Here is a 26,123-nt window from a genome sequence, read left to right as displayed (position 1 = left end):
TTCAGTATTTAAGAGAATATCGACCAATAACATTTTAGTAACAATACTTTAATGCTATAAAAATCTTATAATTATAATAACTTTATAATTTTCTTTATAAAATATTTTTTTTATAGATTTTGTCTTTATTTTATATCCATAAATTAAATATTATATTCATTAATTTAATATTATATATTAAAAATAAATTAAGTATTTATTAAAAATAAATATATATTTATATAAAATATAATAATACTACTGTAATCAACCGATAAACAAGCATTTTAAACTAACAGAAATTATACTAGTAATTGGTAGACTTGTACTTCCATTTTATAATTCCATATTGCATTTTGTAGCTTTTGACTAGTAAAGGATATAGTAATGCAAGTTATCATTTTATAGTTTTATAGTATATTTTTGTAGTTTTGGAGTATGCATCACATCTCTCTCTCTCTCTCTAACAGCGCAAGAGCATTCTTCTACCCTTCATTGTCTTTTATTTTAGTGCTTTTTCAGTTTTTTCTTTTCTTTTCTTGGGTTCTGAGTTGGAAGGTTAATCAATTGCCGAGAGAGCTAAAAGGGTAAGGAATTAAAGCTCATTACTTGAACATGGTTTTCCTGGAAATTGAACATGACTTTTGGCACGCCATGCCTGCATGGGTTCAATTCTGCTCCTTCAGAACTTTCTGCAGTGGTGCTCCGCCACCTATCAAACCGTGCATGCGAAGCTGCCTTTATCATCCAGTGGTTTGAAATGAAAAGCACATCAATTTATACATTTTCGGAGGCCTTGCTCCTCATACCATGACGAGACACCAAATTGTTGATAAAGGGTATGCCCCCTCCGATAAAAGGGTTGCCTTGGACACCACCTCGCCCCCACAATCTGTGCAGTAATCAATTCACAACCTCAAAAAGCAATCCACTACACACACAAAGGTTTTCAGCTTTTTGCTTTTGTGCCATCGGAAACCAGAAGAGAACCCTCTACTGCTGCCCCATGTCCTCCGGTCTCTCTTAAGTCATCCTCAAACAAAACTCAGCCTTGCCTCTTCAACTGGTTGTGATCACATGCCATCCATTTCGTGAGAAAACAAGCAAAAGAAATGAAATCAGTGAAGGGAAGATTCCTAAAGAAATTGAATTTCATTCCAAGTATAAGCACACTGAAACAAGGTCTAGTTTCCCATCTGAACTCCTCAGAAAACTTTTCCGATCAGAACTTGCAGATACCACCAGTTTACATACAAAAGGATCACAAGAAAGACAGTCTAGCTATCTGGTAATTTTGGTGTGTCAAAGCAAAAATCAGAATCCAAAGATGAAGAACTGGACTTGGAAATTAATCTCTTCGACAAGGTGAACATCACACCCTCCATAGTATCCAATGACAGATTATCTGTCATGGACAGTCCTGAGGCCCCAGTCTCTACAGATATCAACGTGGAGCAACACACGGGAAATGAAGCTGAGAAAGAGATTGAAGGACACCCATCTCTTTCAGATTTTGAAGAGAAATCTCTTCCTGGAGGAAGTCAGGCTGTGATCCTCTACACAACAAGCTTGAGAAGTATAAGAAAGACATTTGAGGATTGTCATGCTATTCGGTTTTTGTTGGAAAGTTTTAAAGTAATATTCCACGAGAGAGATGTTTCGTTGCACTTGGAATTCAGGGAGGAACTATGGAGGATAATGGGTGGCAGGGTGATTCCTCCAAGGCTTTTCATAAAGGGAAGGTACATAGGAGGGGCTGATGAAGTGACTGGTTTGCATGAGCAAGGTAAGCTTAAGAATCTCTTGGCAGGTATACCACTCAATCTGTCTAATTGCCCTTGCACTGGTTGCGGTAACATACGATTCATAGTTTGCTCCGATTGTAATGGCAGTCGTAAGGTCTTTGCAGATGATCAGAATGATGAGACATACATTAGATGCCCTGAATGTAATGAAAATGGATTGGTTAAATGCCTCATCTGCAGCTGAAGTTTAGCTACTTTTTCCTAAACTCTTGCTTGATTCTGTATCGTGTATATTCTCCATCTTCCCTAACTTTTCCCCGAGTTATATAACATCCTGTCTTGTAACTTGAAAAATTCTTGGACAGAATTCCCGGTGCTTCTCTTAGTTGTTCTATATGTAAGATTGGAGGCGCTAATGAAATGTAGTACCAAATGTACTGGTTGTGATATATATATAGAGCAGTTAAAGCCCTTTGTGCTGCACAAATCCTTGTGTCATTTTCTTCCATTACCTATTTTTGTCATATTTGTCTTTCTTCTCTAACATTTTTCTTCATTCAAATTTCAGTGGCTGTTTGTAAGTCATAAAATGGAAATATATTGATTACTTTAGCACTGGATGTCCCCTAAAGAAAGTTATGGATTGACCGTTTGTTGCTGCAAATCCGATTGACATTTCTTCTTACATGCATTGTTGAACTTCAGCTCGCTTTTCTTCTTCTTCTTTTTTATTTCCATCGTAGACAATCATTAGACATAGATGTGCATTATGCAATGCAATACGAAGAGTAATGCTATTTTATCGTTACGTGATTTTCAAGTCAGGTTCTTTTGCTAATTCTCTGCAGGAACTCTATTATGTTCTGATGACATAAGGAATGATGGCTAGTAGAATACAAGAGGTGCAACCATATTAGAACAGGGTATTAGCAGGAGCTTTATACGTTACCAATATCTTTTTTCAGATTAGGTTGAAAATTGTTTTCTAGGATGATGAGGAAACACGGCTTTCAGGAAGCAAGAAAGGGAAGGATGATGACAATATGGGAAAGAATCCATTCAACGTGGGTTTATGTCAGGTGTGGAGCCTTGTGCAGTCGAGCTTGAATCATTGTCAAGATAAGTTTGGAACGATAATGGGTTGGGAGAACATGCACATGGCTCTTCATAAGATTATAACAAAAAGTCACTGGTTGGTAACAAAAGCTAGAATGGTACGATAAAGGAAAGTGGAAGGACATCATGATGGTTTTCACGCCAAAGGCCTTTTATGATGAGTCGTATAATGCAGCTTTCTTGCATTTTCAAACTAGGCTACCAGTTCTTGATTCATGCTTTCAGTCCATGAAAGCAGTGGAGCAAAACAATTTTGATTTCTTGCTTTAAATACTCTGGTAGTTGTTGCTCGACTCTTCCGGAACTTCTAGCTTTTCGGCTGATTTGAAGTGTCTGAATGGTGTGCTCTTGTCCAAGCATTTTTATTCTATACAAATGCAGAGGATAATTCAAAGTAAAATAGGCAGGAAATTACAAGAAATCGTGGCTCGTAAGCGACTATAGAGCCAATAATCAGCCTTGAAGAAGGCCCGATTTCACCGAGTCAAATAGAAGCGGGGCCTTGCCTCATGTGCAATTGCCTTTGATAGCCTGAAACTTGGCTCAAATTTGAGTTGATGATGATGTTATATTTCATATTCATTTTGTCTGTCTTTGTAAATACCTGTATTTGAATGGTGGGCCTGAACCAGCCAGGGTTGAGAGTCTGTTGGCTTGCAGAGCTGTCGTCATGGCTTAAGGCTGCTTCTGTGATCATAAAATTGCTACCGGAAAGGCTAACAAAGATGTCACCGGCTGAGTCAAATTGCATAATGGGAACTTGAAAATGAAAAGCTGTAAGCAGCATGTTTCTGCATTATGATTATGGCTCTGTAGCGAGCAGATGAACTAATCAAGTCATTATCATTTAATCAGTCTTCCAAGGCCTGCAAATTTCCCAGCGTAAGTGTAACGTATAAAACAAATTATTCATTGCGATCAACATCATCTTCTTCACCTATCAGAATCATAATCATCATCATCATCAATTCACTATTAAAAACTAAAGAAACAGATAAAAAAACCAATCTCAAGGCTTTTATATGGAAAAAAGTGAACGAAGAATCTCAATCTTCACTTCGCAAACCGAAAGAGAGCTTCTTGTCAACGTGACATGTCCACAACTTGCTCATGGGAATAATCCAAATGATGCTTATGGGAAGGGTAAATCCTGAACGTGCACAGCTGGGGTAGGAATTCTATAGAAAACCCTCTCCCCTCCACTTGTTGGTTGAGGTAGCTAAAAGAGGAGACTTCAGGCTTGGGTTTTTTTAATCTAGAAAAGGAACATGCATTCCAAAGAACCTTTTCGTGTCCTTGAATACCAATCTCCAAAAGTTCCTCTTAGCAGCTTACACCACACAAGGATAGGAATAATTGGCTCCGATCAAATAAGTTGTCACAGAACCAGAATCCTAAAATGAACAATCTCAAGGAATAATGCCTCGATTTTCTTAATGAACAATCTCAAGGGTCAGATTATTGCCATCAGCGGATCGTACGGGAACTTGAGATCATGTGCAAACAAGGGAAAGCACAAACGATAGCTCCATTTGGAAGACCAGATTAGAAGAAACACAACATGATCCTTTTCTATTCAAACTCCTCAAAAAGTTGAAAAAGGTCCTCTTTGTTAATATCATTCACATCATAAGATCACCGTTTGTAGAATGAAACTTTAGTTAGGCTAATCACACTTCCCTAAAATTTACAGTGTCTAAACAGCAGCCTCTGCTATGGAGGCATTGACTGACTGTGGTAGTGATATCAACATTTCTGTGGCATGAGTTTCGGTCAAAGGTTGCCAGTACTGGGTGTAGTGGAATTCAATCTGCAACCGATGATGAAGAGGTTTTGATGTCATTAAACCTTTCTTGATGTCTGCCTGCAGTTCCCTGATTGGAATTGCAGCCAAGAAACTCTTTATGTACGCTTTGCAAGAATCCTTTCCTTGGCACATAACCTCCCCTTCTTCCTCAATCTTTAATGGTTCCTCGCTTGTAATTGGTTCTTCATGCTTGGTTACCAGTGCCCCCGATGTAGAAGCCGCCTCCTCCTTCAGGTTCCCTTGATGCTGATCCTTGGGTTCTAAGACGGCTGGCACATTCTGCTGATCACCCATTGTTTTCTCATCAGATGATTCCGCAGCATTTGGCAACTTATGAATGATTGTGTTGCTGTCAAATTTCAAAATGTAGGCCTGATTGCATCCCTCATAGAGCCTCTCTCCTAATGTGTCAATAATGTAGCAAGCTTCTGGTTCAACCTTTAGGATGAAAAAATGGTCGTTCCAACTTACAATGTAGACCTGAGGTTCGCCGGCACTTGGACATTCCAATCCAGTATGACTTATCTCATCCCAAATGTTATCAAAGGACATGGCTCCATGCAAAAAGTCAAATCTTCCTTCATCCATCCCATCTGGATGGAAAAAACCGATAAAAGACTTGCCAGGGACAACAGAAATAGAACGAATTTTGGCTTGGAGAACTGTTTCAAGGTCAAAGTGTTTGTCAGGGAACCACTCCCTGTAGGTTTCTTTCTCACAGAGGTTTCTCCATTCCAAGGACCCTTCTCTAATGAGACTATCAAATTGGGACTTAATGGGCATGAGACCATGGTTATTCTGAAACCAGTCGGCAATAATAGCAACAAGGGCTGTACAAGCACTCTCACCTGCAGCCTGCTCACTTCGCTGATCAATGGAAGCAAAGAAAACCTCAGTTTGAAGCTTCATCTGTCCATCACGGCTTATCACTTCTTTTTTCTCCCAACTTCCTATGGAAAAATTGTCATCACCAAATTCAGATACTGATGATCGATTTGCATATGTATCCTCCTCTGCCTTATGCCACTGCAAAACAGGTAGTGTCGTTTCAATATAGAAATTCATCTGATTATGAAAGGAATTATTAATCACAAAACAACCTGGACCATCCTTCAAGATGACCAACAATGTTTTCATTTTGTGTACTTTCAATACTGCAACATTGGAAACAAATAGCATTAAAGTGAAAGCAGAGGAAATCAACAGATGGCTTACGCCAAGAGCAAGAGATTCATCAGAGCTAAGCTGCCGCCGATCAAAATCAATATCATCCCCGCCTTCTTCTCCATATGCCTTCTTCAACAATGGCTCTCCTTTAGCTTTAGGAGACCTAAAGCTCAACTTCCTTTTCCGCCATGACAATATGCTGCGCTTAGAATTCTGCAAGAGAGATGGCTCAGAGACTGATGGGGTATAATCATCACTGTGTAAGCAACCCACATCTGACTTGCGATTGCTGTAGTAAAACCAATCTTCATCTTCAGCATTTATCCTTGCACTAGGGTAAAAAGATCGTCCAGCATAGTTTGCAAAAGCCAGTGTGCCATAACTGAATGACTTCCTCACTGTAGAATCCTCCTTGACCTCATCCAATTCTCCTTCCTCCAAATCATCAAGTGACTCACAGTCAAATGGATAGTTATAGTTATCCTCACCCTCCTCGCTCCTAACAGAGCACCTGCCTTCACTGCCTTCTTCCTCACGACAGGCCTTTTTTGCTCTCCTGGTAGATACATATCCAGTAAAAATCTTTACCTTTCTGAGACCAGCTTTAATTGCAGAGAGCTCATCCTTTTCAGTTGAGACAGCTTCTCCAGATTGAGGTGAAGATGGAATGGGTACTATAGCTCTCTGTACTGACTCAGAGGTCTCATGAGCAGTTCTCAACTCCAACAAGCTGAGTGATACCTGCAAGATTCATACAAACTGAGATGAGAAACTATAAAAAAATTGAGAAAACATTAGAAAAACAGAAAAAGTCAGAGATTTCGTATAGCAAAGACAGGAGAGGCAAATTAAATATGCAGCAGGATAATTTTCAAAAAATCAGGAAGAATGGACATTGGAAGAAATTCAATGGCACAACATACACAGAGCAAAGGGCGAGGCTCGGCCACACCAGCAGAGACCATGAGCGGAAGTCTTAACTCAAACTCCTTCTGTTCAGCTGCAGAAGCAAATTCAGCGAGGTTCACCGTTGCTGTTCCAACTCCAGGAACCTTATTCTTGGGCCCTTGGTTCACACCCTGAATCAGAAAACAAAACTGCTAAGTTCCCTTCAAAGTTAACAAGAAAGACAAATCCAAACAATCGAAGCAACAATTTTTATAAAAGGTCAAATAAAAAACCATTTCAAGCAATCTCCTCAACAAGAAGGTTTTGAAATGACGAAACCATCAGGCAAGAAACCTGCAAGATATCCAATATACCCAAGCTTTTTTCCAAGACAATAAAGAAAGAATTACTTGACTAAATCCAACCACTAAATCCCTTAGAGACCAATTAAGAATCATTTGTTCCCCCGAATTGACTACCAAAATAACCCACGAAAAAGAAATCACAAAAATAAAATATAAAGAAAAACCTTCACATGCTTATATTCTTGAATTAAAAAACCACTTCATCTCAATTACAAGCAACCCAAAAACTAACAGTAACTAATCACCAAAAATGAAAAATTTAAATTCATGAAAAATAAATGAAACCCGGAGTTTTATTAAAGCTAGACATTTCATACGCCAACAGATTTTCCTAGATTCTACAGCAAACCCACAATTTTTTTAATCATATTTCAATGGATAAGAAGACAACACCCGTAAAAGATCTTGAAAAGAAGATTAAATTTCTATGGAAAAAAAAAACACTCACATTGAAGACAGTGAAAGAGATCTCCCAGGGATGAAACGCATTTTCTTTATGAGCAGACAAAGTACATAAACTCTCAAACTCCTCATCCCACTGCACCAAAACGCCACCGTTTTCCCCTTCACCACCGCCACCATAAACCTCCACTTCTTTCGTGAAATCCCTCTTCACAACCGTCCTCCTCAATGAACTCAACGCCAATTTGGGCCCTTTCCACCTAATCTCCACCGTCAATTTCTCCGACTTGTCCTTCAAGTCACCACCTGACGATGTCCCAGGTGCGACAGCTAAGGCTTCCCGCACTCGATCCCAACCCTCAATCCTTCGCACAACAAGCCTCACCTCATACTTCTTCGAAATCAAAGGTGGCCATGGCCGCCACCTCATCATCTTCACCACCATTCCTCAAAACAAAACAAAAACCTCCAAAAAATTTATCGTAAGAATATTCAAAAATGTCTATCCATTCCTCTATAATGCCCACATAATCTCGTCAATAATTATAATAATATTAGAAAAAGAATCTTTATAGTTGTTTGAAGCAAAATCAGATATGCCGAAGAGAAAAGGAAGGGATACGCCGTTATTTAGGGAGGGGCTTCAGAGGGAGGGGGGATCTTTCTCTTTGATTCTTTTTCAACATCGCTCAATGACTATCAACAGAAACAAGTCAAAAGCAGGGTACGATGTGAGAGGGTTTGAGAGAGACAGAAAGAGTTAAGTTAACTAGGGTTAAACTAAGGTGGTTAGGGTTAAGGATGGTAAGGGAGGGTATGTATCCCGAGTGTAACGGCGTTCTGTTGTTAACAAGGAAGGAGTTGACTTAGCTCTCTTTTTTTTTCTGTTTCGTTTTTTTGCTCTTTTGTTTTCATTTCTATTAATATTGTCTTTGATGTGAGTCCCGTTTTTATTTTCTTTTTGTTCACCTGTTTGCTGTTTGTTTCTCGTTGGATTTTCCCTTAATTTTTATATTTTTCTCTTTTTTAAAAAAATAATTATTATACATATACATTCGACATGAATAACATTCCACTTAGTTGTGGATTATTCCCTCGCACTGAACCTTTAAAAAAATATTTAGATGTTATTAATATATTTTTTAATATAAAATAAATAAATAAATTATATAAAAATTAATTTAATATAATTCAATCAATTCGGTAAATTTAAAGATAATTCAGACAATTATTAAAATGTTCTTTGATTAAAAAAATATAAAGACAACAACATCTTAAATAATATATATATATATATATATATATATATATATTAAGATGATTACATGTTAATAACACCATATAAAGAAAATTGAAACATATCATAAAGGTCAACTCTCAATCAATTCAATCTTAAATAATGAAATTGAGAGAGAAAAAATCAATTAAAAAAAAAACATAAAAAAACTTAAGTCAACTCGAGTTAATCTATTAAATTCGTTATTTAAATTATAAAACCAAAATAATCTCATAAAAAGCAATCGACAAATTATGAAACTCAATTCTCAATTAACACAATATTAAATGATAAAATTAAAAAAACAATCCAAAAACACACGAGTCAATCAAGATTAATCAGCGACTCGAGTCATAAAATCATAATAACTTCATATAAATTGAAAAAAAAATTGTTTATTTTTAATGAATTGAGGATTTACCTCCTCTTTTAATTTTTGTTAATTAATATTAATTAGATTTTCATACACCTTATAGGTGATATTTACGTCATGTATAAATCTTAATATGTTGGTTTTATAAGTGTGTGTTTTTTCATTGATTTTTTGAGTTCAAATATTAGAATTATCTTTTATTAAATCTTTCTAAATGCGTCATACCAATGTAATAAATGTGTTTAGAAAAACTTGATCTCGATAATGTAGAAAATGATTCTAAGATTATCGTGGAGCAAAAGAAAACTAGATGTTGTACCGAAGGTTATCGGTAATTATAAGCATTAATTACTGAGTTGAGTTGAGTTGAGTGGAGTTTTATGTCGTGTAAAATTGTTAATCCTGAGTGCTTACGTTTCTGGTTGGATGGGTGATTATTCGCTAATTTATCATTTTATCCCAAAGTGATGGCCCTAAACTTTATTAGTGCGTAGAGTTGTGTTTTCATGCTAAAAATTGGTGATATTTTTTCAGTCTTTGATTTAAAATTTTTTTTGTATTTGAACTTTGAAGGGTGCTTCAGCTGATGTGTTATCGTCATGCCAAAAATACTGGGATTAGTCAAGGTTTGGATCAAGAGATTTGCTTCTCCTATAATTTTGAGTTTGAGTTTTAAAGTTATTAATATTGATGGTTACTAGAGGTTTACCTTATCGTTAACTTCAGGACTCATGAAGATTAATCGAGATGCGCGCAAATTGACCCGAACATCTCACGTGAATAAAAAAAAAAACATGCCAAAAATATTTAACTATTAAATTACTATTTAGAATTATAATAATACTTTTTTTTATTTAGAAATACATTAAAATATTTTTTTATTTTTTAATATTTATTTTTAACATTAGTATATCAAAATAATTTACTATTATAAAAAAATAATTTAAAATAAAAAATTCAATTTTTTTTAAATTAAATATAAAAACAAACATAATCTATACATCTAAACACGTAAAGGAACATCCATTTGAGTAATTCATTAATTTCGCCTCAATTTTCCAGAGAAAAAGATAATGGAACTTGCATAAAAATGAACGATTTGGCAGTGCAGTGCATAAAAATAAAAATAAAAATATTTGCATAATTGCATTATTAGTATACCAATTCTTAGTGATGTGAAACCTGATGTTACACACTCCTCATCCTATTTCCTTTCAGTTGTTTTGGACTCTTAGCATGGTTGGGAAGGGAAAGGGATCGATGAGAAGGGGAGATTTACCTCTCCACTGCCATGAATTTTTCAGCTGAACTAGGGAAGAACTTTATAATCCTATTATTTGAATTAGTAAAAAAATTTGAATAGTTTATAATCTCTTGATTTTTCTCTACACTTAGTTTTTCACATAAAAATGTCTTGTGCTTTGCGTTTATTTAATTTTTTTATTATTAATATGAGTGTTTGCATCAGCTTGTGTTTCTCAATTAATTTCACGAGTTATGAAATTAATAATTATATAAACCTTTAATATTCTAAGATTTTATATTTAACTCATGTTGGTTGGTTGATCATGTTTCTAAGTGGACAAAAAGGAAAAAAACTTGAACTTGAAAACTAGTGTGGATTGTAAATTTGATTATATTTTTTTCTAGCAAGAATTAGGTTTTTTTAATGCATAGTTTAATAACACGTGATTGTTATAAAGTGTAGTCTTTTGAAACTAGCCATGCATGGATTGTTTTCCTCCTAAATAATCAAGCTTTTTATATTGTATTTATTATCTGGTTAGTCCAAGGTCTAGCTCGCAGCCGCTGGAACTATTTGCAATAGCGACTTTATTATAAGTTGCCAAGTTATTTTAAGATTATTCTAAAACAGTTATACACTCGCATAATTAATTATTATGTATTTGGATAAGATGGTGAGATATCACTTGTCTTTAAACTGAGGTTTGTTAAAGCGCGCAATCGAAGAAAATCTTATATTAGTCTAAACAAAAAAGGTTATAACGAGTGAAAAGACACCAAGAAGTGCTGGTGATTTTAAGATTAGAAGTAGTTAATTTTTAAAGTGATTTTTGTTTAAAAATATATTAAAATAGTATATTTTTTTTATTTTTAAAAAAATTATTTTTAATATTAAAAATTAAAATTATCTAAAATATTAAAAAAATATTAATTTAAAGTGTAAAACATCAATTAAATATCATTTGAAAGTATAAAAAAATATCTATTAAAAATTATAATTTTTTAAAAAAATATTTTAAATAAAAACAAATAAGCTTCTATTCTCATGAAAAAAATGAATTTGAGCCTATGTTCCAGTAGAGTTCTTAAAAAAAAATTTATTATCTTGTTTTAAATTTATTTGTTTAGTGTTTTTGGAATCATTTTAATGTGCTGATATTAAAAAAAAAAAATATTATTTAATATATTTTTAAAATAAAAAACATTTTAAAAACAGCTGCTGCGACCATTTAAGTATCCCAAATATAAACAATATTTTTATTCCGTTACTTGAATTAAATGCCATCTTTTCTTATTATCGTGAAAGAATAGGTTTGCTGGCATGAATACCAAAACCACGTCGCTTTCTAAAAGAATCAAGGACATTGGAGGTAACACCACCGAAGAATGGAGGGTAGGACACATGGAATGGGACAAAGTGGAGGGGCAGCCACAAAACAAAAGAAAGCGATGCAGACCACAGCTGGAAGGGGACCCGACAACGACAAACAAATAGTGGATGGAGGGCCCAAAAAATAAAAATAAAAAACAAAAAAACAGACGGGCTGGAATAGTGGAAAACCACGCACGTGCGACCTCGCTTGCTAGCTTTCAACTCAACCAAAGCTCTCGGAATATGGTTGTCGTGTCTGGTCTGAAATTGACTCTATCACGAGCTGCATCACGGGGTTATTTCGGATTTTTTTATTGAGACAATGATGTTATGTCTTTTTATAAAAAAATTCTTGATGGATTAAAAAATTATTAGATTAGGTTAAGATGATCCTGTTTGTTTTTATGTTTTAAAAATATTTTAAAAAAATATTAATTTTTTTTTTTCAAATTAATATTTTTTTTGATGTTTTCAAATTATTTTTAAAAATAATTTTTATAAATAAAAAAAATATTATTTTAATGTATTTTTAAATAAAAAATATTCTGAAAAGTTACCACAACCACAATTCCAAACAAAATTCAAATTAATTTGTTAAATCAAATCAAGATTTTAAAAAATTTCTTGGTGAATGTTGTTCGGACTCAAATCCCCTTCCACCAAGGAGTTTTAGATGGCTGAGAATTTGTATTTTGTATCAAATTATCGAGAATCCAGGACATTACCTCCCCGGAGCTTCCATCTGTTTGGAAATATTAGTTATTTTTTTAAAATTATTTTTTAAAATTTTATTTTCAATATAAACACATTTAGATAATTTTAAAAATATTAAAAAAAATTAAATTTTAACAAACTTCATAGTCGCACACCTAAATGGGAGTTACGAGTCATTCCTTTTTTAGCTAAGAATATACCAATTTTTAAAATAAATTAAACACATTCTCATGTGTGGAGGAAAGGTGAAAAAAATTGTTACTCTTTTTTAATATTTTATATTAATTGAAAAAATATATCTTTTATATGAAAAGTTAAATTTATACTTAGATCGATCTCAATATATTAGTTTTTAGCACATGTAATAGGTGTGATTATAGACATATCTGCTTAAACAAAAAATAAATATTAAAATGGTAAAATGTTAGTACTTCGAGATTAGATTATCAAGTGAGGTTGCTATCATGGTTTTTAATTATATCCATTAACACTCAAATATATGAATAAAAAATTAGATTAAGCACTCACTCCACGTGTACAGTCGATTTGAGTCTAGTGGCTTGGGTATGACACGTAATACATGAATTATGTTCTTAATCTTGTTCATAATACACATAATATGAAAGCATTTTAATCCAAATGATTAATCTTGTTTAATTATCGAATTATATTTAGGTAATTGTTTATCGAAGGGGTTGGGGATTTCCCCAATTTTCTTGCGGGCATGTTAAATCAAATTAATGGAAGAGTTAAAAGCCAATAAAAAAAAAAAAAAATTGAAGGGAGGTTTTTATTTATTTATTATTATTTTAACTTTAGCATGGAAGCCATGATTACAGGCCATTAGCTGGTGGGAGGATGGAAGTGAGGGCCACATGTTCCGCTTTAATTTTCATCCTCGGGTGGGGGATATTACGGAGGAATCCCATGGAATTGTGCCTTCCAGTGTGCGAGCTAGAATTTTTTAAATAAAAAGATAAATTATAAATAAATATAATTTGTTTTATTTGATAATAATAAGGTAAATCTTAAATTAAAATTATATATTAAATATATGCTAAGCATAAAATTGTTTTCATCTAATTTGGTAAAATATATTACATTAAGGATTTATATAAAAAAAATTATGATAATTAATATTTTATTCCAATATTTTTACACCATTTCAGCATTTTCTATTTAATAATATTTTTTTTATATAAAAAAACATTAGTAGCAGTGTAAACTAAGATATGTAACTAATATTTTTTAGATCATTAATTATATTTTTGATGTTATATTTTCAAATTAGCAGCGTTCTTTTATAAATAATTGATAGCAATAATAAGCAAAAAGTGGAGATTAATTAAAAAAAAAAATTTCAATCCAAGTTATTAAATTCTGTTTGTAAATTTAACAATTACTTTTTCAGTTCCTAATTAATTAATAATAAAATAACAAGTAATTAAATAATCTTAGAATTACTAATAGAACATATTGAAGCACTCTGTGTTTGTGTTTAAAAAATAACAAGTCATCTATATAGTTTTTGTTTGACAGACTACTTAATTTCTGAGTTAAAAAAATATAAGCTCTAAATTTTTTATTTTTGTTAGCTACCCATTAAAATTTAGATATGAAAATTTCAAATTTTTTTAAAAGAGAAAAAAAAAGTGAAATATCCCAAATTTATTATTCAGAGAATTGAAAAAGAAATTGACAATAAAAATTCAAGAATCATAACAATTCTGAAATTTCAAGAAATAAGTATGACATAAATCCAATAAATATAAATAAATCAAGAAAGAAAAGATCAACCTACCTGAAAGACAATGTAAAGAAATTGATAAGAAAAAAATAACAAGAAGATAAAAAATGTTGAGAGATAAATCCACAAGTTGTGGTTTTTTTTCTAGCCACATTATTTTCTTCTTCTTTTTTTGTTTATTATTTGATTTTTTTTTTTTGCAAGGCTGTTATATTAATATTTTAATATAAAAAGTATTAAAAAAATAAATAAAGTGGCCATGTGCCTACACATTGAACGAAACTTTTCTTCAGTTGCTACATTAGATGTCAGCCAATGGGCACCATTTGTTTCATCAGAAAAAAACTAAAACCAGTGGGTTTAGTTTTACTGCTCAACAGGCCAAACCAAAACCACAGATTTGCCCTAGTATTGTCACAGCACAGTCTTATGACTCCATTACAGCGTTCTTAGCTGGTAGCCTGTGCGTGTTCTTGGGGTAACAAAGACACGACTCGTTTTCCCCCCTCTTCGACTCACTAACGAGGGACTCGACTCAATATCCGCCGCCAGGCTTCTGCCGGTGACCAGACACGAGGGACTCGACTCGATATCCGCCAGGCTTCTGCCGGTGACCAGACACGGCGATTGCTACGATAATCTGTGGGAGCATGAACGTCTTTCTGAGATGTTAATGTTCAAGCTGTAAACTGAAGCTATGAACAACCGTCCAAAAGTGAAAACTGGAGCACAGAAAGGAAAGAACAAAAAACAGGGAGATGAATCCATGGTTTATCGTTGCCTCCGAGGGCAAATGGAATCTAGCGAGGAGCATTATTATTATAGAGACAATTCAGGACAACCTGGCTGGGCTCTGAAATCTTGATATACAGACATAAATTAGATATAAATAGCAGATTGATGAGAACATTTCACCGGAACAATCAAAGATTTGTTTATGACACGCACGCTAACTCTTAGGTCACAACAAAATCTTGGAACAAGCTGCTCAATATGAATGGAATCAAGCTACCCATAGCCTCACACGATAGGATTGTACGACCTTTTTGATGATTTTGTCGCCTCCCGGGTTGAATAATTTGTTTTTTTCAACATAAAACAAATCAATATAACAGCATTTCATATATTTTTTTGACATAAAAAAATCTCAATTATAACTTTAAAAATTTATGCATCTATTTAATTAAATGAATTAAGAAGTAGTTATGCAATTGAAATAAAGAATTAAGTTTGGTCTCTAACCAACCAAAATTAATCACATCCTTGACTGAGTCACTCAATCTCAATAATTTTTTTATACTTTTCATGTAGTTATATGATAAGAAAAAAAATCATGAAATTGAGAACAAATTGAATATCAGAGTATCTATTTGAGATCGCAATAAACCTGTGAATATCAAATCAAAATAAATTACATTATCTAATTAAAAATCAATAAAATATTAAAAGATAAAATTAAAAAAAATAAAGTAAGACAAATCAATAAAGACCCAATTGTCAAGGATCAGATTGAAAATAAAATTAACAAAAAAAGTTAAAAAAAAAAAAAGGGCCCAAATGGGGGAGGGGTGGAGCAACCCATGCGCCCAGGCCTATCTATTTTTTTAATGAGGCAGATGAACCAAATTTTTATCATTATGGTAGCTGAAAAATTAAAACTTGTGTTTTTTTATTTTTTACCGAGAAATACATTTTCAACCCATTATTTTACTTTAAATACCTATAAAATACTATAAACACCTTGATAAACTTGTATATGCATCAAACAACCCAAAAACTAACCATAACAAGAAACGTTTCTGAGCTTAGATCTTTTGTCTCATGAAAAGCTAAGGGCAAGAAGCACATATGATAAATTCCTCTAATTGAATAGAACCCATTGACACCAAAATCAATATTTGTTTTTGTTAGAATCGGTGTCAAACAATACTTTCTCTCTATACTACCAAAATCCAGCCACTTTCTCTCTCTTCTCTCAAATTAGGGACTAAAAGAATAAGAAAAATAAAGTTTTGAATCAAAACTAAATTTTCAAAAAAATGGAGGGACTAGAAGTTTATAAATTGAAAAGTATGAGGACCAAAGTGTATTTTTGATCAAATTTCAAAACATCCACCTATTTTCACTCCTTCATTCAATCGTGTCCCTGTTAATAAATTTAAAGTAATTGGGCTTCATTTTGGCCCCAAAAGAATGCAATCATCCAAAAAAAAAAATTGGAGGACAAAAATGAAAAAACTGCCAGAGTGAACAGTGTTCTTGGCTATGAGTTTCTGCTAATAGTCAAGTGAACTGACATCACAAGATGGCATCCGTCTAAGATTTTCCAAGGAAATAAAATGGCAGAGCAAGACAGCAGGATAGAAACGCCGACGACATTCTTCCCGTCGATTATTGCATTGGCTTGGCCCTGGGGGCTTGAAACTCAACCGATTCTAGATGGAGCAGAAGGTATCGATGCAACATCATAAAATGCCAGATTTATGTCTTTTATTTGCAAGAATTAACAGCAAATTTCTTCTCTCACAGTTTCAGATATCGATCAGCTGTCACGTTTGCTCGCAGCACAACTGGTCTCTCATTTTCCCATTAAACTTGACTACCAGTCCTCCAGCAGAAGTAATACTAAGGGCCACCAACAGAACTTGACTTGTATATTTAGGGTTCCAACAACATTTTTGCTGAGTTCATCCCATGTAGATCCGAAAGACCCTAATAAATCTGTAATCATACTTGCAAGGATGTTCTAAACAATATTATTACACTAAAAATTTATCTATGGAGATTGGAGGAGGTGAATATTGGAGGAGGGGAAGGAAAATGAGGGAAGGTAAAAGGATGTTGACGACATCTTAACCTTGTTAAATTTATTTTTTATGGGACTTTCAGTCCCCTCTGCAATTTCATCCAAGTTGAGGAGTGCTAGACGGGAACAAATAACCTTGCAAGTTTTTGAACCTTAAATTGTTGTTTTAACAATTTTTTTTAAAAAAAACTTAACATTTCCATCTTTTAATAAATAAGTTCCCTGAACACTGGTTAGTGTTGCCACCAGTGACCTCACACGGCACCGTGAACTCCAATAATAAGGCCACCGTGATCAGCAACCGTGCAACAGCCACCATCACCCCTCTGCACTGTAAGCTTCAATCACGCCATGAGCATCACTGGTTCCATCATAACTAGCATGCATTTAGCATGATTTAAAAACACAACGCATTATTTAGCATAAACAATAATAATTAAAATGAAAACACAAGGCATGATTTAGCAATTTTAAATACAAAATTCAAGAAAAACACTTTTGTTGATGTTTTTGAATTTAATAACTAGTTTATAAAATCTATGAGAACTTGGTTTATATATTAAAAATATCAAAAAAAATTATTTTGTTTGTTCGAATATCAAGGATTACAAATGTATACATAAAATGTATTTCTAATATTAAAATAAAAACACAAAAAATCTATTTTAACATAAAAATAATTAGATTTTAACTTGATAAGATAATGACTTCCTTACAAAGAAAGATTTTTTTAAAAAATAGATATATCAATAGTTAGAAAATACAACATCTTAGTTTATATCAGATAAATAAATAATGCAATTTACTTTAGGTAAGTTGTACTATAGGTGATACATTTTTCTTATACACAATTCGTTCCCCTAATCCAAACTCTAAGACTAGTTAGGGGTCCTAGTGATTAAAATACCAGGTGACGACTTCATCTCTTTTTACTGATATTAAATAAGAATTCTTTGTTATTTCCATCAATCACCATAAAGATCTCGGTCTAGGAGGACGATTGCCACCATGTCACATACATGCGACATAATAACAACTCCATTGCGAACACTCATGGACTAAGCTTTGTTTTTTTTTTTTTTTGTCTAATTTTTGTATTTTAAATTATTTAGTTTATATTTATTTTCAACATGCTATTTGTAAATATTTTTTATATACTTTAATTTTTATACATATTATTCATGTATGTTATAAATATTTCCTTAATGCATCATATATTTTAATTTTTTTAGAGCACACTCTTCCCAATTTGTCCGGAAAATTCATCTAAATAATTAATTAACTAGCTCGCCAAAAAAACACATCAACTAGTAAAAACACAATGTACCCACAATGATGTGTATTTTAGTATGATGTGTATTTTAGTGTTTTCATAGATCCCAAGCATTGAGTCTAATCTAAATTATTTTAAACCTGATCCTTTGATCTCATGAGGATTTTGAAATGGAGATCTCATGAGTCTAATCTAAGTAAGGCTTTCAGCTTCCAGGGAAACAAATTCTTTGGAGGTTGAGATCAGCTCCAATGTCAATTTTCTTTTTCCTTTTCTTCTTCTTCCTTTCTTTCTTTATAGTTGTGCAGAACAAGACTTACGAACCAAGTGTATTTGCTTCAATACTGAATGCTTAACAGTTTTAGTCAAACCACTTCTTGAATGCATTGCTTGCAAGAGGTGAGTGTCATTCTCATATTCCACATTAAAGGGTGAGATATTGATAATTGATCTTATTAAAAATACTAATTGCTAATTTGTCATACGTGTTTTGGAGCATTAAGTTCATGTGTAAGCTCACGTTATCAGAACAAAACTGTATGGACAATAAGGTCCAAAACGAATAATATATGACAAGTTAGACCGGGCTGTTATAGCCATAAAAATCGAACCTCATTTGGGCCAGGTAACGTCGGTATTGAGATGAAGTCAAGCCCAGTCTTGAGATTGATCAGTTTGGTTAGGCTTTATGTGCCCGAATGTCATACAATTTTTTTTCTTACAACATACACAATCACATACTTTAAGTCCTGCCCACCATGATAATCTAGTTAACTTAATTATAATACAATGTGCTTATGTTTCTCACAGCTAGCACAGAAGTGAAGCTAAATGCAAGAGCCTTCTTTTAATAAATCTTCTCTATGATTCCATATTTGACAATAGACTGAAATTTCCAGAACAACCTGATTTCCTCTTACAGGAGAGCTTGCAATATTTTTATTCCAAATCTAAGCTGGTTAGTTTTTTATGAACTTTTGTTATCTCAGTAAGAAATAAAGATTTATATTGGGAAGAATTCTTTCATGATTCAGTTCACCTCTTGTACAGTTGCATATATGGGACTTCTCAGGGCAGGCAATCCAATTTCCCATGGATAATAGGATCAACCTGCCATATGATATCCTGGGAGAACATGGCAAAGAGGTGACTGATTTGTTTATTTGTCTGTCTTACATTTTGTTACTACTGTTGAGGCTCTTAGGCAATGTTATCCATGAGTGCTTTTTAAGTATTGATGTATAATTTTGCATATTGTAGTGTTTAGTGTAGTTATTTTATCTTATGTTGCATGCAGATTGCACTTGAATTGCCACCCTATGGATTTTAAGATTCTATGACTGCTATAGATGAAAGGTTTGATGAGATGGTGGGGATGGGGACTTCTTTTGGTGCTGGTTCTGTTAAAATGAAGTGGTGCACTAATCATGTTCGACACCAAGGAGCTCCTTATGATCTGGGGGTGGTCTTAAGAGAGTTGGTTGCTTGGGTTTATGGGGATGGCAGAATCTTGGGAGTACATGTTTCATGAACAGTGCAATTCAATGCTTGGCACACTCCCCATAGCTAGTTGATTGTTTTCTTGGGAACTATAGAAAAGACATAAATCAGGAAAATCCACTAGGAACGAAGGTTTATGAATGGTCTTTTATATTAATTGATCTTCTTGTAGTAACTTTTGCTTCCTTTGCGCAGACAATCGTTTGTAAATAAATTTTTGTTTGTCTAGGGAGAGCTTGCTTTAGCACTTAGGGATTTGTCAAGTAAGTTATGGACACCAGGAAGTACCCCGGCGGCTCCTGCAATATTCAAGCGAAAACTAGCAGATTTTGCTTCTCAATCTGCATTATGTTGAATTTTTTTCCCTTGATGTTTACTGCTTGAGGATCTTTCCTGGTTTTGTCAACTGAATGTATTTGTTATTTCTGCTGTCATTATAGGGTCAGTATCAGTCAACACTGGTTTGCCCTGCTCGCAACAAGAAGTCTGTCACATTTGATCCATTTATGTACTTATCACTGCCGCTACCTTCAACAACAATGCGGACTATGACTTTGACTGTTTTGAGCACTGATGGGAGGAATTTACCATCCCCTATTACTGTAACTGTGCCTAAATGTGGGAGGCTCAAGGATCTCATTGGGGCCTTGAGCATTGCGTGTTCTTTGAGAGACATTGATGAAATGCTGATGGTGATTGACGTTTTATCTGGTTTTCATTGCACGGGTTGTTAGTTCCTCCTGTCAAAGGCATTGGTGCTTAATTTCATCAGAACAAATTTATTTTGAACATCGAATTTGTGGCATTTGTTCATGTTTTAATAAAAATATATAGGTGAGTTCAGGATCAGATAAGAGTCGTGCACTAGTCAAAATTTTAATATGCATTTATGTTTATGAAAATTTCTTGAACTCTGAATTTCTGATGCTGTAGATATACAAGAAAAAAAAAATTTCATCCCATGACTGAGCCATCTGACTCGATAGCCTGGATCAGAGACGAAGACAAACTTGTTGCTTACCGGTTACCAAAAGATAACCAGAATTCACTCTTAGTTGTCTTTATGCACGAAAGGGTGGAAAGGTGAGCTTATTTATACTCATGGTCTGGTCATTTGGTTGGCTTTCTTCTGCTCTTTTTACTAATGTTGATATTCAATTTTCCTTTGAGTTTGTATCTGAAATTACACAGTCCACTTTTTATGCCTGCTGAAGATGCATGCAATGACTATGATGATGTGGGGATCACAACAAGTGAAGATTCTACAATGGAGAATGTCATTAGCCCCACAATCCGTAAAGGCATGGACACTGGAATAGAGGATGACCAGTGTTCCAGTTCTGATTTTCGATTCTATTTGAAATATGGATTGAGATCAATAGAGATGGAGATGAATGATCCATTACCTGTCCCAAAATTTAACGATGACTTGAAGGTCTATGCAACTTGGTCAGAAAACACGATTGAGAAGTATGATACATGTCTTCTCAACTTGGAGGACTTCCCAATCGATGATTTTGAACTGTCAACCTCCATTTCCCAGAAGGACAGCCAGTTTTCCAATCATTATGTATTTTATGCAACAAGTAATCATCATGGAGGCACGGGATGTGGTCACTACGATGCATTTATTGATGTAAGTGGTGTTCATTCTATCTATGCATTTTCTTTTATTGCCTTTGGTTAAGAGACTGCAGATAGAACCATTCCACAGAGGGACACCTGCAAGCGCACACATTTAGACAGAGCTAGGAAATATTTGTTTTTATTGACGCATGTTGTTCATCTGGGCTGGCTTCATCAATCTAGGATTTTTTTTTTTTTATAATAGTGTTTCTCATCAACTTAGAATGAATTTGGAAGTTCTCCAAGGTGTCATGGAACTTGCTGGATGGATTTGCAGAGTAATCATCTTTAGGTGGCATGCACTGTTTAGAAATCAGCATTTGCATTTGTGGGGCAATCGTTGATTACAAAAATTGACCACTGCATGTCCCCTTCAGGGTGTCGAGCTCTGTATGCCATGCATTCGATATATTATAATAACAAGTGAGTCAAAAGCTGTGAAATAGAATGGGGAACACGAATTCTTATATTGATGTGAAATCTGATGTTACACACTCCTTATCCTGTTTCCTTTCAGTTGTTTTGGACTCTAGCATGGTTGGGAAGGGAAGATTTACCTCTCCACTGTCATAAATTTTGCAGCAGGGGAATGCGAGTCAAACAAATTCTCTTTGTTTGTTTAGAGATGGACGGAAGCTAGTGCTTATAGTAGAAATGAATTGTAAGGAAGAAGAGGAGGGGGAGATGAATCTAGCTATGTTTTGCTCATGCAGAAGTTAAAGCAAAAGACAGCAACACAATTTTGTGGGATGTTCCCGAATCTGAAACACAAATCTCTGTATTTCTGTGGTCACCTCATATATTTTCTTGTCTTCAAGTTGTTCTTGTGCAACTTGGGTATCGCAAATGGAACAAGTTCGATGATATCAAAACATCTGCTACTTACGTACTTTTCTACAGTAGAGTTACTTAAGCATCAAAACGGTCTTTTGACAGGGTCAAGACCTGCATTATCATTTAGAGACAGCTTCCTCTGTAGCAGCAGGAAGCAATTATGCATTGGAGGGAACACACAGGAAGTACGGGGGAGGATTTGCTGTACATTTTTCAGGGGGCGTCAGTGAAAGCAAACTTGTTACAAATTGATCTTACACTTTTTTTTTTTACCGTGTACAGATGCTCCATACGGGATTTTTGAGAAATGTCCAACCATTTTTTTTGTCAGAGTTAAGGTGCCCTTTCCTTGAATGTGTATATAAAAGATACAGTGATTACTTAGGGTAATACCTGGGAAATTGATGTTGCTTGGTTAGAGTTACAGATTCTTTCACCATCTGTTTTGAGCTATGATTTTTCAGATATCGCAAATTTGTTTGACAATAATAGCCTGTCATGTCTGCCCGATCGCACTCCTTGCAGATCGACTTGTAATTTTGGAAGGCGATCGAACTGTGTTCTTGGCGATGCAACAAGATGGGTTTTTCTTTCTTCATCATTCTCGTCCGCTGGTAGTGTGAGCAGAATTTGATGACTTTACGTTAGCGCGGGACAAACTATTCCAAGTCAAGCAAGTATTCATTTACTTAACTTGAAATGTGGTTTGTTTTTAGTGAAATATTTTATTGGAAAATGTTTTTGCATCTTGTAAAATATTTTATAGGAAAGTTAGTTAATAAAAAATATTTTATAATTAATTTTTTAAATTTAGTTGAATTTGGTTTATTTGTTGTAAAATATTTTGAACTCGTAAAATTTAGTAAATTATTTTACAAGCAATAATCCATTTACAATATTATTGAACTATTTTAACGGTTATTTCTATTTCATCATCATTATTACCATCTTTTCCTACATCATTGTCATTTTATCACTATTTTAATATTATTATCACTGTAACCAACATCATTTCACCACTACTTTCTTCACAACCATCTCTTTTTTCATCACCATCATAATAATTTCATCTTTATCACTGTCATTTCACTATCAATTTTTCTATTATCATCACCATGACCACCTCATAATCTCTTCCACCACCACCATCCCCATTAAAAATATTATATATGTAAAATATTTTTCAAAGTCAAATTCTTGCTATTTGCTCTTAGAGTTGGAGTTCTCTACCTTGTTAACGTGATGATGGATACGCTCATTTGTCAACTAGAATAATCCAAGATCTAGACTGTTAACTTTGATAACTACTATCAATTTATTTTTAACATAACTATCTTCAGATCCCAAAGCTCCCTTTTCCACATCAAATCATAAAGCTACAAGTCAGAGAGTTTTTCTACAATTAGGACATGCAATTGTTTTTGACAAAATAGAAAAAAAAAACAAAAAAAACATATTTGGAGAAATAATACACTTAAAAAGTTACGTTGTTAACATAGTGTCGTCTATAGATTATTAAAAAAAAAAACCATTTTTTTTAATAAAGGTCAAGTTCTTTGAAAAACACAACTTATTGATTGCAGTGTTCCAAATAACTAAAACTTTGTATTTAAAACGTCGAAAAATCATAGAATGAAGCATAATAAGGATAACAACAATCATAAAGTTACTTGTGATTTTGGTTTGGACTTTGGGGTTTAGTTAAGGTTTGAAGCTTGGATTCGGGGTTTTTGACACAGTATATCATGGAATAGGGTTACAGACCTAAATTGTAGATAAATAGATAGAGAAATAATGCAGATGAAAGCAAAATAAGGATAATAACAATCATACAAGGACAAAGAATTGTCCAAAATAAATTTATCGCACAAAGAATCCTTAGTTGTAGTTTTATTTTTAAAATAAAATCTAATAAGTTTTGCCTCTATGTAAGATTCTACCATCCTTTAAGTTAAAAAAAAAAAAAAAACTAACTTAACACGGTAATAAAATTAGAATCTTAAAGTCAAAAGGAAAGAAAACAAAAAATCCAAAAAATATTTAAAATTCAAACAATCCAAGAAAAATAACAAAATTAGCACAAATAACATCTTCGGGGTCTAATTTGGGGGTCTTACGATGCTCAACAAGTTGGACATCCTTTAAAATTGGGCCTGAAAATATCCTTGAAAAAATTAAGTCTAATCCAATGGTCGGATCTATGGCATTTTAATGCTATTTTGTTGGTTTGGCACGACCGAATATCTTCTTAGACTTAGCTATATCCCATTAGTTCATACAAATTATCTGCTAGGCTATCCATAAAATCTTTTTATGACATATCCCTATCTGATTATTCAGAATCTTTTGTTTCTGTTAGCTTGACCATATCAAGAAAACTCTGATATTTTTTTAAAAGTATGCAATTCAATAATTTGATGAAAAATACAACACACCAAATATTTATATAGAGGTAAAAACTAACATAACTAAAAGAATCCAAAGCTAAGTAGAAAAGGTAATAAAATACTACTAGAAAATTGGAAAAAAGAAATAAAAACATTGACAAATAATATTTTGTTGTTGTTTACTAATGAAAATTGTGATGGAAAATTTCCAAAAGTAATTTTTAATGGAAACAATGATGGGATAAAAAAAATTCATCAGCAATTCCATTAATATTGTTGACATGTTAAATTGTCAACATGATCACCGATGAAAATTTCATCGATGATTTTAAAATAAATTAAAACCTAAAAGTCCCTCTACTCTCCCCATTTCTTCTTCTTTATTCAATCAAAATCACAACAACCCTCTCTTCTATTTTATCAATTCTAGCAACCCCCCCCCTCAAATTCAACCACCCAACCTATTGGCATCGACCAATATTTATCTAGTAGTGTTAGCTTCCCTACTTTGGTTTCATTTTTTATCAAGCTTCACTCCACCAAGTAAGCAAACCCATCTATTTTTGTTGTAATCTACTTATGTTTTAAGTTAGTTTATTGAAGTTTGTTTGTAGTAGTTGTGGTTTGCTTGTACATTTAAGTTTTTTACTTGTTTTATAATGATAATTTTATTGTATTAATGTATGATTTGTGTTTTAGAGTTTGTTTGAGATTTGGGGGGAATGAATTTAATTTTTTTACTTGATGAAATTAAGTGTGATTTTGTAATTTAAATGTGTTTGAATTGAAGAAATGATAAGTAATTTAATGAGTGTTAAATATTTTTGTCAATTTTATAGTTAAGTTGAAAATGTAGAGAAAATTGATTTTGTTTTAATCGGTAATGATTAAAATGTATTAATTAAGGTTTAGTAAATTTGAATTGAATAAATGATGGGTAATTTAATGAGTATCAATAAGTTTTTGTCAATTTTATAATTAAGTTGTAAAATCAAGGAAAATTGATTTTTTATGGAATTCATAATAATTAAAATTTATTAATTTTGGTAAAATAAGTCTGAATTGAATAAATGATAGTTAATTTAATGGGTATCAATTATTTTTTATCAATTTTATATTTAAGTTGAAAATTTAGAGAAAAATGATTTTTGTGTGTGGAATTGGTAATAATTAAAAGATATTAATTTAGATTTATTAAGTTTAAGTTGAATAAATGATGGATAAATAGTCACGTCTCAATTATATTATGTTAGCATATTTCAAATTTCTGGAAATGAAATTCAAAATTAACTATGAAAATATATTTTTATAAAAAATTTATATCTCCTAGGTCTAATTGGAAGGTTTTACAAGCCTCAGATGGTTACAACAATGACCTCCTTATAAAACTGAATTTTTAGAACCTCTTAATTAAATTTGAACCCAATTTAAAGGTTGGATATACATTAATTATGACTATATTTGTTAGACTACATGTGTTGACGTATATGAGTTTCTTCGT

At 33.1% G+C, this 26,123-nt stretch overlaps 2 protein-coding genes and 1 pseudogene across 2 annotated transcripts; 2 read left to right on the top strand and 1 right to left on the bottom strand.

Moving 5' to 3' along the window:
- Positions 1-539: 539 nt before the first annotated feature.
- LOC118051074 (uncharacterized protein At3g28850-like) lies at positions 540-2,814 on the top strand (annotated as a pseudogene).
- Positions 2,815-4,385: 1,571 nt separating this feature from the next.
- On the bottom strand, positions 4,386-8,268 carry LOC118050654 (uncharacterized). The gene is made up of 4 exons (XM_035061067.2): positions 7,516-8,268; positions 6,738-6,893; positions 5,863-6,555; positions 4,386-5,673 (listed from the first exon to the last, which is right to left on the bottom strand). The coding sequence occupies exons 1-4, from the start codon at positions 7,912-7,914 to the stop codon at positions 4,537-4,539; spliced, it is 2,385 nt and encodes a 794-aa protein (XP_034916958.1). The 5' UTR covers positions 7,915-8,268; the 3' UTR covers positions 4,386-4,536.
- An 11,343-nt stretch (positions 8,269-19,611) lies between these two features.
- LOC140954733 (ubiquitin carboxyl-terminal hydrolase 8-like) lies at positions 19,612-21,462 on the top strand. The gene is made up of 5 exons (XM_073405414.1): positions 19,612-19,791; positions 20,005-20,118; positions 20,216-20,460; positions 20,709-20,858; positions 20,967-21,462. Exons 1-5 carry the CDS (start codon positions 19,612-19,614, stop codon positions 21,460-21,462), a joined length of 1,185 nt encoding a protein of 394 aa, XP_073261515.1.
- Positions 21,463-26,123: the final 4,661 nt, after the last annotated feature.

The sequence above is a fragment of the Populus alba genome, chromosome 16, assembly GCF_005239225.2.
Source record: "Populus alba chromosome 16, ASM523922v2, whole genome shotgun sequence".
Taxonomy (NCBI): domain Eukaryota; kingdom Viridiplantae; phylum Streptophyta; class Magnoliopsida; order Malpighiales; family Salicaceae; genus Populus; species Populus alba.
Note: the sequence above shows the minus strand (reverse complement) of the source record. Positions and strands in the feature narration are given on the sequence as shown.

What these genes read in the sequence shown, in the direction of transcription:
- LOC118050654 (XM_035061067.2), bottom strand. Translation starts at nt 7,914, where the DNA reads ATGGTGGTGAAGATGATGAGGTGGCGGCCATGGCCACCTTTGATTTCG. An exon ending in AGCCTCGCCCTTTGCTCTGT is followed by an intron (nt 6,556 to 6,737) that starts GTATGTTGTGCC and finishes TGAATCTTGCAG; the next exon opens with GTATCACTCAGCTTGTTGGA. An exon ending in ATGAATCTCTTGCTCTTGGC is followed by an intron (nt 5,674 to 5,862) that starts GTAAGCCATCTG and finishes CCTGTTTTGCAG; the next exon opens with TGGCATAAGGCAGAGGAGGA.
- LOC140954733 (XM_073405414.1), top strand. Translation starts at nt 19,612, where the DNA reads ATGACTGCTATAGATGAAAGGTTTGATGAGATGGTGGGGATGGGGACT. An exon ending in GGGATGGCAGAATCTTGGGA is followed by an intron (nt 19,792 to 20,004) that starts GTACATGTTTCA and finishes TTGTTTGTCTAG; the next exon opens with GGAGAGCTTGCTTTAGCACT. An exon ending in TTGAGAGACATTGATGAAAT is followed by an intron (nt 20,461 to 20,708) that starts GCTGATGGTGAT and finishes CTGATGCTGTAG; the next exon opens with ATATACAAGAAAAAAAAAAT.